Raw genomic sequence first — 14,418 nt, 5'->3', positions numbered from 1 at the left:
ACTGTATTGCCCTTCTTAATTATCCCTCCAAAAATTTCTTCTAATAATAGCAACAAGTAATCACTGATGATCTGTTTTGTATTGGAAGCATGATGAGGTGAGCCAAGTCTTAGACTACAAGCAAAAGACCTAAGGTTGGGTCCTATGTCCTGGGTTTACCAGCAGACATTGATTGGGTAACTATTATGCCTGGTGGCATATTTGGGACACAAAGGAATTAAAGGAAAGTTAGTGACTTCACTCAAAAACTCATAGTCTAGTAGAAAATCAGAAATATAAAAAATATGGGGAAAACTGTATGATAGATTCTGTAATAAAAATATATAAATGTGAATTGTGAACACAAAAGAAGAATATGCCACCTTTAGTTAGTGTGGTCAGGCAGGATTAGAGAAGAGTGAACACTGGGTATGATCTTTAGAATGCTGGATTGGGGGCTTCCTCCTGCTCAGATAGGACACAATGACTCTGTTCCATCCATTTCACCAAATCATGAGATCCAGGAAAAGAAAATATGTAAATGAAATTTGTGAATTTCAGCCTTGTTTAAGATGTAAGGAATTAGGACTTGTCAATAGCTTTTTCACAGATACCTCATCAAACCCTTTCAGTTCAGCTTTCAGTGATACTCATTTTAACTCATGTCTCCAAAAATATTTCTTCTGTTTTCCTACATCAACCCTAAAAGCTTTTGGGTATCCTCATCAGTCAAGTGAGACCAAGAAAAAGAGACAAAGAAAGTCAGCTGTATTGAAGTGGTTTCTTTTCTATGTGCTAACATCTAACTGGCAATGAAAATAATATCGTGTTTATTTAGATTATCTCGTTAATTTTTCCTCCTTAATAAAAAGTCATAATCCACAGCTGGCAAATAAACAATGGCTAGAGTTTCAGGAAAGCATACTGTTCTATGAAATTATATGTATGGAATCTTATATAAATGACTTCAGTTGAATCTGATATCCCATGGGAATTCTGTTCTATCAATTTCTATCTTTCTCATAATGTACATTTATATACTTAGTAAATATTTATTGTGGACGTATTATGCGTCACACAGGAAATCTAGCAATTAACAAGCAACACACAAGTCCTAGCTTGTGTAGTTCTGCATGTTACTAAGAAACAGAGCCATACAGCTGGGAGCACAATATAGTTAGAGTGTTGAAATACCACACCAATGAAATGTAATGGTAGCCCAGAAAGAAAGACAAAACCCAGGGCAGGAGGAAGAGGTTTTAAGCTAACAGAAGAAGAGAGAAAAAAATAAAAGTTCAGTAAGACCCAAGTATATCAATCCTGCGTTGGACCACTGATAATAGACCTCGCTGTGCATACTGCTACACGTGTTGTTTGGTTATCTCAAAATTCTGTTTTGCAAAGTAGACTTTTTTCCAGCTCTATAAATGGATTTAGTAAAGGAAATATTATTTTATTCATTCATTCCACAAATATGAGACTCCTGCTGTTTGCCAAGTGGTGAGCTAACTTCTCTTATCTGTTAGCAGGCAGGGTACAATTTCAGAGAACAAATTTAGGTGCTTCTATAAAAGTACATTTCAAAACATATGCACTTGGTAAAAGGAAGGGATTTTGGTGGTTTTTTTTTTTCTTCGTTTAAGGGCTTGAACATAAAAATAATTATATAAACACATACCTGAAATAAGAAAACCGTATGAAGAATGTCTTTCCTGTTAACCTTGAATAAGGTTTGAATACATGCTTCCGGTTTCCATGGCAGCCCAACTAAACAAAAATATAAGTCCAGAAATGACTTTTTATATCAATGACTTGCTTCCCAAACAGTAAGACCAAGAGGAATCAGTGAGAAATAATGACTAGTGCTCTCCTACTTACAAAAACTGTTCTATAATTTATCAGGTTACTTAAACCAGAAGGAACATTCTTTGAAAATAAAAAAGATACAAAATTGGAATTTATGTGTTCATTTTGAAAATGTCTGTTTCCAGGTTCTTTGCCCTTAAAAAAATTATTCAAACATCTTCTAAATAGCCTATAAACAATGTGAATATGCTTCATGCCACTGTACACCTAAAAATGGTTAAAATAGTCATTTTTATGGTGTGTATATTTTATAACAATTTTTTAAAAGATTGAAACTAAAAAAGAAAAAAGCAACCTAACAAAAATCTGCAGTACAGAATCTGGTTTTGCTAGGTCTAACTTACTTAGTAAATGTACTTTAAAAATTGTGTTAACATCCCTTGAGATGCAGAAAACTAAGTTTAAATTATAGTGACCAAGCAACAGAAAGGATGACATTTGATTCTTCAAAGCAAGTGTCCAAATGAACTCTACAGCTGGCCTCATAGATGTTTTCTGAATGTTTACCCTGGGCTCCTGTAGAAAGAGGAAGGGAGAGAGAGACTTGAAAAGAGGGTAGGGGGTAGGATAGGGAAAGAATAAGACATTTCACTGACCCTGTTGCTTTATTTCCCAGAACGATTCAATACCTCAAGAAGATTTCACTCCAGAAGTGTACAGAGTTTTCCTGAACAACCTTTGCCCTCGACCTGAAATTGATAACATCTTTTCTGAATTGTAAGAGAACAACACTGCATTCAAACCCACTTTTTTTCAGCTTGGGGTGGCTTGGGCAGGATGTATTAAGCAATGGAGGGAGATGAGAGAACTCTTCGGGCACTGTGTATGACAACAATGCTTCTGTGTAATTTGTTGGAGACAATCAACATTCCTACCCCAGAGGGGCAACCACTGCTTTTAATGAGTGGATGTTTGCCATGATCTGTTGCTGGGTATTGGTGTTTTAGTATCCGTGGGTGACTTTGCATAGTTTGAAGATTACAGCTAGAATAGAGCATCTTGGCTCAGTGGAGACACGTGATGCAGGAAGATCTCTGACCGGGAAACCAGTCAGGTTACGTCTTAGACACACATTAGTGAAATGAGAACTCTGGATTGCTAAGCACCCTCCCAGAGGAAAGTCATTTGTTTTTATTTTAGAAAATATATAGCCATTCTTTAAAAAAAAGAAAGAAAGAAAGAAAGAAAGAAAGAAAGAAAGGAAGGAAGGAAGGAAGGAAGGAAGGAAGGAAGGAAAGAAAGAAAGAGAAAAGAAAAGAAAAGAAACAAGCCAAAACACCAGGGTAAATGCAGGGCAGTAGCCATTCACCTTTCCTAGTTCACTGAAATCCACAGGGTGACAGAAAATCAACCAAAATAGATCAACAAAATAAGGATTTTTTTTTTTTTTTTTTTTTTTTTTTTTTTTTTTTTTTTTATGTGGAAGACAGGCCAACAGTGCTAAGAATGACACTGGATATACTCACTTTGTGATGTTCATTGCTATCAATGATGTTTTGAGCATCAGCCATAATTGTACCATTGAACTTGGCTTTGGGTTGTCAACAGGGTTGAAATGGGAAATTGAATCACACTATGTTGAAGACTTACAGATTTTTGCTGAAGCATAACTTAATGAAAATATAAATGTACCCAGGTTGTTTACTTTTTTTTTCTAAGTAGTGAGTAATAAATAGATCTCTAAATGATGAGGTGGGATGTGGGAATTTGATGACTAAACCAGAAGGTTAATGTCATAATCCAAAAAACAACCCATATGTGCTGTGTTCAGTTGAGAGTGGTGCAGCTTTACACAGAAGATGCGCTGTTTTCCTACTGTGGATTCTCTTACGCATCTGGTATACTTCAAGGGCATTGAGATTTAGTGGCAGGGATTGCAAAAGATATTTGCACCCCATAGAATGCAGCAATTGTGATGATGAAACACACGTTTTCCAGGTCAGATGGGAATGTCCAGATAGCTTACCAGGGGTGGGAGGATTTTGTTTCCCTATAGTTAAGTGCAAATATATGAATGACATTTGGTGGACCAGTATTCTAATTTCTGGTTTTTAATTGGTTTTAGTGGTGCCAAAAGCAAACCATACCTTACTGTTGATCAGATGATGGACTTTATCAACCTTAAGCAGCGAGATCCCCGGCTAAATGAAATACTTTACCCACCTTTAAAGCAAGAACAAGTCCAAGTATTGATCGAGAAGTATGAACCCAACAATAGTCTCGCCAAAAAAGGTCAGTCCACTTTGCCCCACACTGTAGGGAAGCTGGGGTTTCTAATTGAGAATGGGTCACCCCCTATTGGTTAGATCTGTTTCCCACATTTGTATGCCTCCTTTCCTTTCTGTCTTAAGTCACTAGTGGTTCAATTAGATTTCGGCATGTGATTTTTGCTGTTGTTGTTGTTACGTATATATATGCATGTAACATATTTTTTAAATGTCTAATCATTCATTTTGTCTTAAATTTACCCAGTGACTGAATGCATATTTCTTATACAGGAAATCTTAAATGTTGCCTTTTCAGGGGGCACCTCGGTGACTCAGTCGGTTAAGCATCTGACTCGATTTTGGCTCATGAACTCAGGATTGTGGGATTGAGCCCATGTTGGTCTCCATGCTGGGAGATTCTCTCGCTCTCTCTAAAAAAAAGAAACATTTAAAGGTTGCCTTTTTGGCTCTGTTTCTACAAGTTCTGTAAAATGACCCATAGCTTTCTCTAAATCTCTAAAACGAAACCTAAATCTCTAAAGCTAACCCTTATTTTTTTCCAGTTTACACTACTGATGAATTTCTTCACTTAGGAAAATGTAAAATTTGGCTTTTTATATGTAAAAAAAGTCAGTGTTTGTAGAAAAAATCATTAGTCTAAAAATCAATATCGGAAAGACAGTTCTCGGTTTCCTGGAAGTTAAGAAATTCATGTTTTTTTGATTCTGGAGAAATAAATTGCCAAAATAAGATCATAATGATTTACTTGCTGCGAGTTTCCATTTACACGTGGCATCACATCCCTGAATCAGCTCTTTAGCTTCCTTTTACCACTAAGACCACGTCTCACCTGGACTGATATATCTTCATTGAGAAAACTAGCGTGTTATCACTGATGTTATTATAAATTGCCTAGCTATTCCACAGGGAGGGAAATAAAATGCAATTAACCAAATATTAAGAAAGATAAATTGCATGTTAATATGAAGGCAGGTCATAAGTAACAGAAATAATTCTAGCAAGCTCTTCGTCATTAATAAGGATGGTTATCATAAAAGTAGATTAAAATGCCTTTTAACCCATTGTATTTATTCTGGAATTAGTCCTCTAAATGAAAACAAAAATGAATGTATTAAGTATAAAAGTAAAATATTACCATTAACTTTATCCTACATGCTTTTAGTTGGGAACTCACAGATGAAATTTTTTTGGCTTTTGTTCATTTTCATGGTCAAGCACTTTGCCTTTGCTGTCATCATCATCCTTATCCCTGCCATGGAGGTGAGGCCCGTCAAAGGAAACGGATGACTCATCGGTGTATGTTGGCATCACTAGGCTCACACCCCCTTGAACCTACCTATCCTGATACCCTTCCATCCCCAGCCAGGTGGCATTTCTCCTTAGTGTTATGCAGGGATTAACTCCTTGCAGATTTCACTGGCACAACTTGAAATCTGAACTTCACCAAATGTAACTAACACGATGATATAACAAATCCAACAAGACCTCCGTAAACAGCCCATGGCACAAAGGAAACAAATAGCTTTTGTGAAACCAGTGAGGCACTTCAGAGCCTAAATTTTGCCGCTTCCTCCCCTTCTCACTCCACACTATGAACAATCCATTCCTCAGCCAGCGTATGATGCCTCCATCCGCCATTCTCTGATCAAATGCAGGAAGTAGAGGATACAAAGAGAGAAATCTGTGACAGATTATTGTAACATTCTATAACCCTGGCGAACCCATGTTGACTCTAATGGAAAATTAAGATGATATCTCTTAGCATTTGCGAGTTTATTTGGTGCTATCATAGAGATGCTCTAGGTATGAATTTCATAATTACAGCAGGCACACAAATTTCAGGTACATTTAAAATAACAGTTTCATTTGTTTTTCCACAACTTAATATGAAACTGATGATAAGCCTCCATGTCAGCCCTGGTGTGATTTTTTTTTTTTTTTTTTTAATCACAGATTTCATTTCTTAACTCAAAAACTCTTAAAAGAAAATAAACACGAGCGTCATTTTGTTTGCTGCTTTGGGTCTGTTTATGTGAGCACAGATATTTGAGAAAATTGTTTTATTGTGCTGTGTTGTTTCATTGTCAAAAGGAGAACGATTTTGAAATCTTTCTTTGTAGGACTAAGAAATTGCTGAGTTAAAAGCTGAATTTGCTAGTAATTATGAGTTTTAATAATATTTTTATACAAAGAGGAAAATCAATTTTTAAATTTGGTTTTGCTTTTCACATTTGATATTTGACTTTAGGATTTTTCCAAAAACTCTCTTTTATTTTTTTTTTAAAGATTTTATTTATTTATTTGACAGAGAGAGAAATCACAAGCAGGCAGAGAGGCAGGCAGAGAGAGAGGAGGAAGCAGGCTCCCTGCTGAGCAGAGAGCCCGATGCGAGACTCCATCCCAGGACCCTGGGATCATGACCTGAGCCGAAGGCAGTGGCTTAACCCACTGAGCCACCCAGGAGCCCCCAAAAACTCTCTTTCATATCTTCTTATTTATAACATAGCTACAAGTAAAATCAAACAAAGTGGAATTTAGGAAAGTATGGTTTACTTTCAATATGATGACATACAGATTTACAAGGAAATTAGTTTTCATTCATTACATGACTTTCATTTTAAAAAAAAATTTTTTTAAGATTTTATTTATTTATTTGACAGAGAGACAGAGAGATCACAAGTAGGCAGAGAGAGAGGGGGAAGCAGGCTCCCTGCCGAACAGAGAGCCCAATGTGGGGCTTGAGCCCAGGACCCTGAGGTCATGACCGAGCAGAAGGCAAAGGCTTAACCCCCTGAGCCACTCAGGTGTCCCATTATATGACTTTCAAAATGTACATTATTATTTTGTAAAGAGAAGCAAACTAAAATTTGAGGTCAAATGACTTATCTAATATTCATACTAAGATGATCTTTGAGAAAAGAATTTTTAACTTTCAGTCAACTAGTTAATACTTTTTGATGAATAAACACAAAAGAAAATAAGTAGGATATTAGTAGCATATAATAAGTATATTACAACATAATATACTTACATTGTATACTTACATTGTATTATACTTATAATAAGAAATATACTTAGAATAAATTAGAAGATGAAAATCAGTATATTACATTATAATTTTTCTGCTACTTTCATTTTGACTATTTCCTCAAATGTGCATAAGCATTGGTTATATTTACCCACGAATTCAATTTCAGTTTTCTGAAAAAGATACTTCCATATTGCCTATATTTGTTATATACTGCTAATACCAAGATGCATCCATAATGTATATATGTAACAATATAACTATATTCTCTGATATGAAGAAACTTATGTTTTTAAAGTAGGTGTTAAACAAACAAACTTTACACAAAGTTGCCATATGCTAATGTTTAGTTTTCATATGCACTGCACATAATTTTTACATAGGAGGTAATCTAAAATTAAGTGAAAATTTTTCAATATGGCCAAACATCAAAATGCTTAAACTTACCATAGGTTAGTCGACTAAACATAGATTTGTGAAATGAAAAAACAGAAGGAATAATAGACTTTGATGCCTTGCGGGCCTGCTGTCATTGGCAGGTTGGCCCCATTTCCATGCTGGAATTCTTGTTTTTGAAGACGCCTGTATTGGTGATAAACAATCACAGGGTTTCTGAACAGTGTAAGGCCAAATGTGCATATGTTCGGGCTCCACAAAGAAAAATTTGAACTTCTTGCAGAAAATACTGTTCTCAAGGGAGTTTCGTTAATTTTTATGATTGAAAAATCACACATTGCAAAATGCCTTGATCCGTTGTGTTGTTTGCACTGGAACAAAATGCGTAATGCTAAACCATGTTTAACACAGGAATACACAATGACCCCAGCCTCTTCCAAAGGGTCCTGAATGTCAGTCTGAAAACTAATGTCTCCCAAAGGGAGTTTGTTTGGTTTCTTTACTCACTTACACCTTTCAGAAGGAAGGCAATGAGTAAAATTAGCATGAAAAGAAGAAATTGATATCCCAGGTAACAGACCATAGATTACATTGAACTGTTATGTCTGTAAAGGAAGGCCAAAATTCATTTTAATAAAGCAAACCCAGAGAAAACATTGAGTCTGATCACATTTTTGTTTTTCTGTGAAGAGCAGGTGTTTATGAGTATTTGTTAAGCAATTGAATTAATATAACAGATTATGATATTAACAGATGTTTCTAGCTACATTCCTTTTTTAAATCAGTTCTTTCTCTTCAATTTTTATAATACGTTGTACAAAAGTTCCCTTGCTTTATTGCAATTAAATCCTCAAGATGAAACCATATCATCTCTTTTAGTATTTGATCAGTACTGCCTGAATTAATAGTTAAATAATTAAAATGAACTCAAAATACAGTAGCAAATTGATTTGGTTTTAAACAAAGCAAATAGAAGTTGAGGTAGAGCAAGCATTTTTTGCTTTAAACAGACCTACGCTAATAGTAACATCAGTACCAGAAAAAACCTATTGTATTTTCCAGATACTTATTTTAAATACTTACACAATTGAACTATATTATGTCATTTTTGTCAATGGCAAGATGCACCCAGAGTGTTCTAGAGGCAATCCGGGGCTTGAAACTCTTCCAACCTGTAGTATTAGGTGGAACTCCTACAGTAGAAAAATGACAGAAACTTAACTGCAGCACAGAAAGAAATTTATTATTGGTGCATATGAGCAAAAAGTCAAGGAGTGTTTTGTGTTGGTCTCAGCTTCAAAAACCAGTGTTGTCGGGGCACCTGGGTGGCTCAGTGGGTTAAGCCTCTGCTCAGGTTACAATCTCAGGGTCCTGGGATCAAGCCCCGCATCAGGCTCTCTGCTCGGCGGGGAGCCTGCTTTGCCCTCTCTCTCTCAGCCTGTCTCTCTGCCTACTTGTGATCTCTCTGTCTGTGTGTCAAAAAAATAAATAAAAAGCCTTTAATAAAAATAACCAATGTTGTTATACTGACCCTTATGGTTCTTATTATGACTGTAGGATGCCCTTCATCAACAACCACCATGTAACTTGGAGAGAAAAAGGTGCTTATCATTATTTTTTATATATATATTGTTTAAGATTTTTTATTTCTTCATTTGACATAGAGAGAGAGAGAAAGAGATCACAAGCAGGCAGAGAGGCAAGCAGAGAGAGAGGAGAAAGCAGGCTCCCTGCTGAGCAGAAATCCCCATGTGGGACTCTGAGATCATGACCTGAGCTGAATGCAGAGGCTTAACCCACTGAGCCACCCAGGCGTCCCAAGATGCTTATTATTTATAAGACCTGGAAACTACTCAGTGCATCTGGGACCACACATGGCGATCACTTGTAGGGAGAGAAAGAGAGTGAAAGGGAGCATGCCGGTATGCCTAGGGTTCCATGGGCTCACTCTTTATTGGTGAAATATAAAAACATAAGGGCAGGAAGAGAGAAGACAAGTGACCCAAATGGCCAGTTACTGAAGTTAAACCAAACCTTCTAAATCAAAGGTGCCTTGATGAGTGGAAGAGGCCTGGCTTCCTAATAGTCATGTGGCTGGCAATGGGTTTATTCAAGATAATTGTCTTTGAAGTGGATGCCTTTTTGAAATGGATACCTCAGCCATCAAAGCTTAAGTCAAGCACTTGCACTACAAAAAATAAAATTTAAAAACAACAACACTGTCAGAGTTTACACTGCAAGGTTTTAATGACTTCAGGCCTGACTGGATCCAGGGGCTCAAATGATGTCATCAGAATTGTCTTTCTACATCTGCAATCATTTTCTCTGTACCGCGTGCAATAGGCTGGCTTGGGCAGACTCTCCTAAATTAACAAGAAAGCCACCAACAACTCTAATACTGAGATTACTTTTACTCATATTTCCATCAAAAGTACCAGAAACCCCAGCCTGGCTTAAGTCACACAAGGTCACTGCTGAAGGAGGATCTCTGTGGCCTGGAGAATAGAATGTAATAATTGGACAGACTTAGGTCGTCACATGACTCTCCCTTGAGCCAATGAGGAGGCCACTACTTAAACCACATGGTTTGGACTGACAGTGGCAGGGATGTGGTCCCCTGAAATTCAGTCCAGATGTGCTTCCCAGGAGCAAGATTGCCTGCCCAGGCAGATAAGAAGAGCTGATTCCACTAAACCTGGGTCAGAAATCAATAATTCACCAATACTGTTTATTTCACCTTAGGAAGCCATTTAACCTCTGACGCATCCCACCTACTCGTCCTCTCATTTTTTAAAGAAAATGCTGGGTAAATTAAGTTTCTTATGATAGGCAGGTTGCATGTGTTTATGGCTGCCTACAAGACCTTTTTGACTTGAACTGATGAAAAGTGGTCATTGGTATTTATGCCAAATTATTTCAGACCACGTACAGATCTGGAATTCCGATTCACTGCACTGGGCAGAGGCATTCCTGAATGTTGCTGTCTCTTGGCTGAGTGACTTATTTAACTTATTGCAAGTGATAGGAAATTAGAATTATCTGATGATAAAGACTGAAAAAATATATGCCCAGTCCTATGTGTGCACTAATATTCATTTCTGACTCAGTCAACTCATTTATATATTTTTTTTATTAAGATGGAATTATAGTTAAAGAGGTGAAGATTTATGCTAGAATTTTACTACTTACTTCATCACTTAATTTTCCCGGTAGATTTTTCTTTTTTTTTTTTTTAAGATTATTTATTTATTTATTTGACAGACAGAGATCACAAGTAGGCAGAGAGGCAGGTAGAGAGAGAGGAGGAAGCAGGCTCCCTACTGAGCAGAGAGCCCTACTTGGGGCTCGATCCCAGGACCCTGGGATCATGACCTGAGCCGAAGGCAGAGGCTTTAACCCACTGAGCCACCCAGGTGTCCCCTTCCCAGTAGATTTTTAAAAAATCTTTATTTTCCCAGCACCATTTGTGGGTAGGAAGCAGAAGTTACTAAAAATATGGTTATTTTTATTAACGTCTGCTGTTTAACCTTGAGAGATCAAACAAGCCATAATTAAAGTAAGAGGAAAAGTGTTCATGGTTAGGCCGGTTAATCTCTGGCAAAGGACTTGACTTGCGTGAGCTTCAGTTTCCTCATCTGTAAAATGTGATTATACCCACACTAACAGACCTAGGTACACTTCCCACATCCCTCGGCATACATTGTTCTAATACAGTCAACAGCTCCACTACAAGCTAGAACTTCCCCTAGAGTTGCCCACAACTGTAGCTTTACTAAGCCGTCTTTCCTTCTTTTCCCATTTCTATACTCCTTCACTGCTATTTCCTGGGTTTGCCTCCCAAACAAATTACTGGCACTCAAATCCTTATCTCAAAACCTACTTTTAGAAGAACTCAAAGATAAGCACTTTTCATAAATAGCCCTGCACAATCAGAATTGAGCACTGAGAGAAAAAGCATGGAAAAAGGCAGTTCCCCTAGCTCATCCCTTCTGATCTATAACATAAATGTCTTTGTTGTTACCATTCACAAAGGCCTGGCTGGTGGCCTCAATACATGGGCTCTCCTCTCTCCTAACAATTTAGCCCAAACTCTTAGGAAAGGCAGCTGAGAAAGTGACTGGGACCATATTTTCTGGGCCCCAGTACAGAGTCCTCCCTCCTACTCCAGACCCACTTGGGACCCTCCACCAGGACTTCCTGAGAAAAGAGATACAAGTCAGCTATTTAGAAGTTAGCAGTGGGCATCCCCACAAGTCATTTTCAAACCTGTCTTTGATAGAACCTATTTTACTTGTGTTTGTTTCTTCTAAGAAAGTCTCACAGGAAAGGCCAATGTGTAGGGAAAACCTTTCAAAGCCCTTTGGCTGAAGAGAGGCATGGAGCTGTCTCCCCCATTCACCTCATTCTTGGCAGGCCCTTCCGCCAAAACCCCAGGAGATTCAGGATGCTCGGTTTAAAAACCACTCATCTGGAGGGCGTATTGACTGGTTTAAAGATCTGCCTCACAATTAAGATGGCATCCATTTAAATATTCTTATAGAGATTACCCAGGTAGCGTTACCAAAATAAATAAATAAATAAAAGATTTGAAATGAATATACAGAATCAACTCAAACGAGAGAGATTTTCTTCCCAAAAGACAAAGGCAGATGCAAACTGGATGACGTAGCCAGTTCTTTTCATGCTTTAATTAAGTTACTACACTGGGAAAGTGGCTGGAAAGCCACTTTAGTATTTTATTGATTAAGATTCCATTTAAACTCCACATATTGACTTTCTGGCCCCTGTGGAAGGTCACAGGAGAATGACATTATCATCTGTGAGTATATTCCAAGCTCCTCTTGACTCTCTGTTTCCTATGTTCATAGACTTCTCTGTATTTCAGACTGGCTAAAATGAGGGAAAAAAAAATTGTTTCAAGATAGCCGTTATGGGTCCATTGTTCATTAGTTGACTTGGTAACTTGCTTCCCTTTTCCCTTCCTTGATTGCATTTCCTCTTTTCCCAGGAGGCAGAGGATTGAGGAGAGGCACATATCTGGCCCGTGAACCCTGGGATTTTTTTTCTCCTCTAGACTTTTCTTTCAGTGATGTCAGTGTCTGCTGAGAAGCACAGCTTTAGCCAGAAAGTCACAGCCATGTCCATTCACAGCTGAAGTGGCCTTTGTTCAGAAAACAACCAATCAGGAAAGCTATAAATAGTCAAAGAGTAACTCAAATGCCAGTTCCAAGGTGTGGGGACGTGAGCTTCATAGCCTGGTCTACCCCAGACTGCTAGATTTTGTTAAACCCTCTTTCCCTCAGCCAACTGTTTTTTCCCCAGGCGCTTTGCCATTTCATGTGAGAGCTGTTGGGACAAAGCAGATAATAGGTCCTTTCCCCCAGATGTTACCTCCTATTAGAACATAGCACCACCAGTTGCTGACTATGATACCTTCCCTCTTCTCACCAGGGGGCTATGGCTCAGTTGAAAGGAATAGCCTGGCCAGGTTACACTGTTCTGGAGAAAGGCAACAATGTCACATACATTTGGCTCCCAACATCTGCATTACCCATAGTCTACTACTGTTAATAGTTTATCTTGTACTAAGTGGGAGAGAGACATCAAATGCAGAGTGAACCAACTCCAGGGAAAACAAAGTGTGTCTACAAGGAACCCAGAGGAGGTGAGATGTGGACCATTTACCCTCACACTTACCAGCTGAAGTGAAATAAAAATGTGCCACAGCAATGGGTGAAATAATGTCAGGAAGCTGAGAAGGGCCAATAATTTTGTTAATTCATTATAGCAATTCTCTAGGAACTCTGTCTTAACTCTGAATCACCCTGGTCTCCAGGACTCCAGTGTGAAAGCAAAACAGAGTAGGGAACGTTATTTTAAGATGAAGCCTTAACTGAGGATGATGGACAAAATCAGCCTTCTCTACCTGAGATGTAGAAAATAAGCCAAAGATGCTTCATACTAATATCTCTAATTCGTCTTTTCGTGGGTTCTCTCAGGGGCCAACTCTGGGAGAATTCAGGTACAGAGAGTCTGAGAGATGATCCAGTAGAAAGGGAGAATAAGGGGGCCCTGGGAGGCTCAGTGGGTTAAAGCCTCTGCCTTTGGCTCAGGTCATGATCCCAGGGTCCAGGGATCGAGCCCTGCATTGGCCTCTCTGCTCAGCAGGGAGGCTGCTTTCTCCTTTCTCTTCGCCTGCCTCTCTACCTACTTGTGATCTCTCTCTCTCTCTCTCTGTCAAATAAATGAATAAAATCTTTTTAAAAAGAAAGAAAGAATAAGGAAGGGAACGCAGCTAATAAGGTTGTAAAACAAATGAATTATCCATGTGCATAATTGGCGTTTAGTCCAGGAGTGAATTCTAGAAGTTTCCCATATGGAAATGAATTCTAGAAGTTTCCCAAACATAGTCACTGAGGATGCTTTTAGGAAACCTTAACCCTCAGACACTTCCAGTCCCTTCCACATCTCAAGGAACTTCTCCAAGGTACCTGGTGCTCACTGAACTCTTCTTTATTCTAATGCATACTTGACTTAATTACATGGACATTTTATTTTATTTTTTAAAAAGATTTTATGTATTATTGATTTGACAGACAGAGATCACAAGTAGGCAGAGAGAAAAGAAAAGGCAGGCTCCCCGCTGAGCAGAGAGCCCAATTTGGAGCTTGATCCCAGGACCCTGGGATCATGACCTGAGCTGAAGACAAAGGCTTTAACCCACTGAGCCACCCAGGTGCCCTACATGGACATTTTAATCAAACAAACATATATTGCCCAGATGACTTAAGAACTACAAGGAAGTGGAACAAAATCAAGATAAAGTCTATCTTAAGGAGACTCTAACTTGGAGGGGAGATGACATATACAAATAGCTATAATACAAGATAGAATGTAATACATCTCCATTCCTTTAGTCAG

At 38.2% G+C, this 14,418-nt stretch overlaps 1 protein-coding gene across 4 annotated transcripts in view; it reads left to right on the top strand.

The window, feature by feature from the left end:
* Positions 1–14,418, top strand: part of PLCB1 (phospholipase C beta 1) — a 679,075-nt gene that overhangs the window by 468,202 nt on the left and 196,455 nt on the right. For all 4 annotated transcript variants that reach the window (XM_082744416.1, XM_082744417.1, XM_082744418.1 and 1 more), the window contains exons 8-9: positions 2,462–2,562; positions 3,911–4,077. In XM_082744416.1, the coding sequence (XP_082600542.1) occupies positions 2,462–2,562; positions 3,911–4,077 (268 nt within the window). The remainder of the gene's footprint in view (positions 1–2,461; positions 2,563–3,910; positions 4,078–14,418) is intronic.

Source organism: Mustela nivalis, assembly GCF_964662115.1.
Source record: "Mustela nivalis genome assembly, chromosome: 8".
In the NCBI taxonomy this organism is placed as follows: Eukaryota; Metazoa; Chordata; class Mammalia; order Carnivora; family Mustelidae; genus Mustela; species Mustela nivalis.
This window is presented reverse-complemented; position numbering and strand designations above follow the sequence as displayed.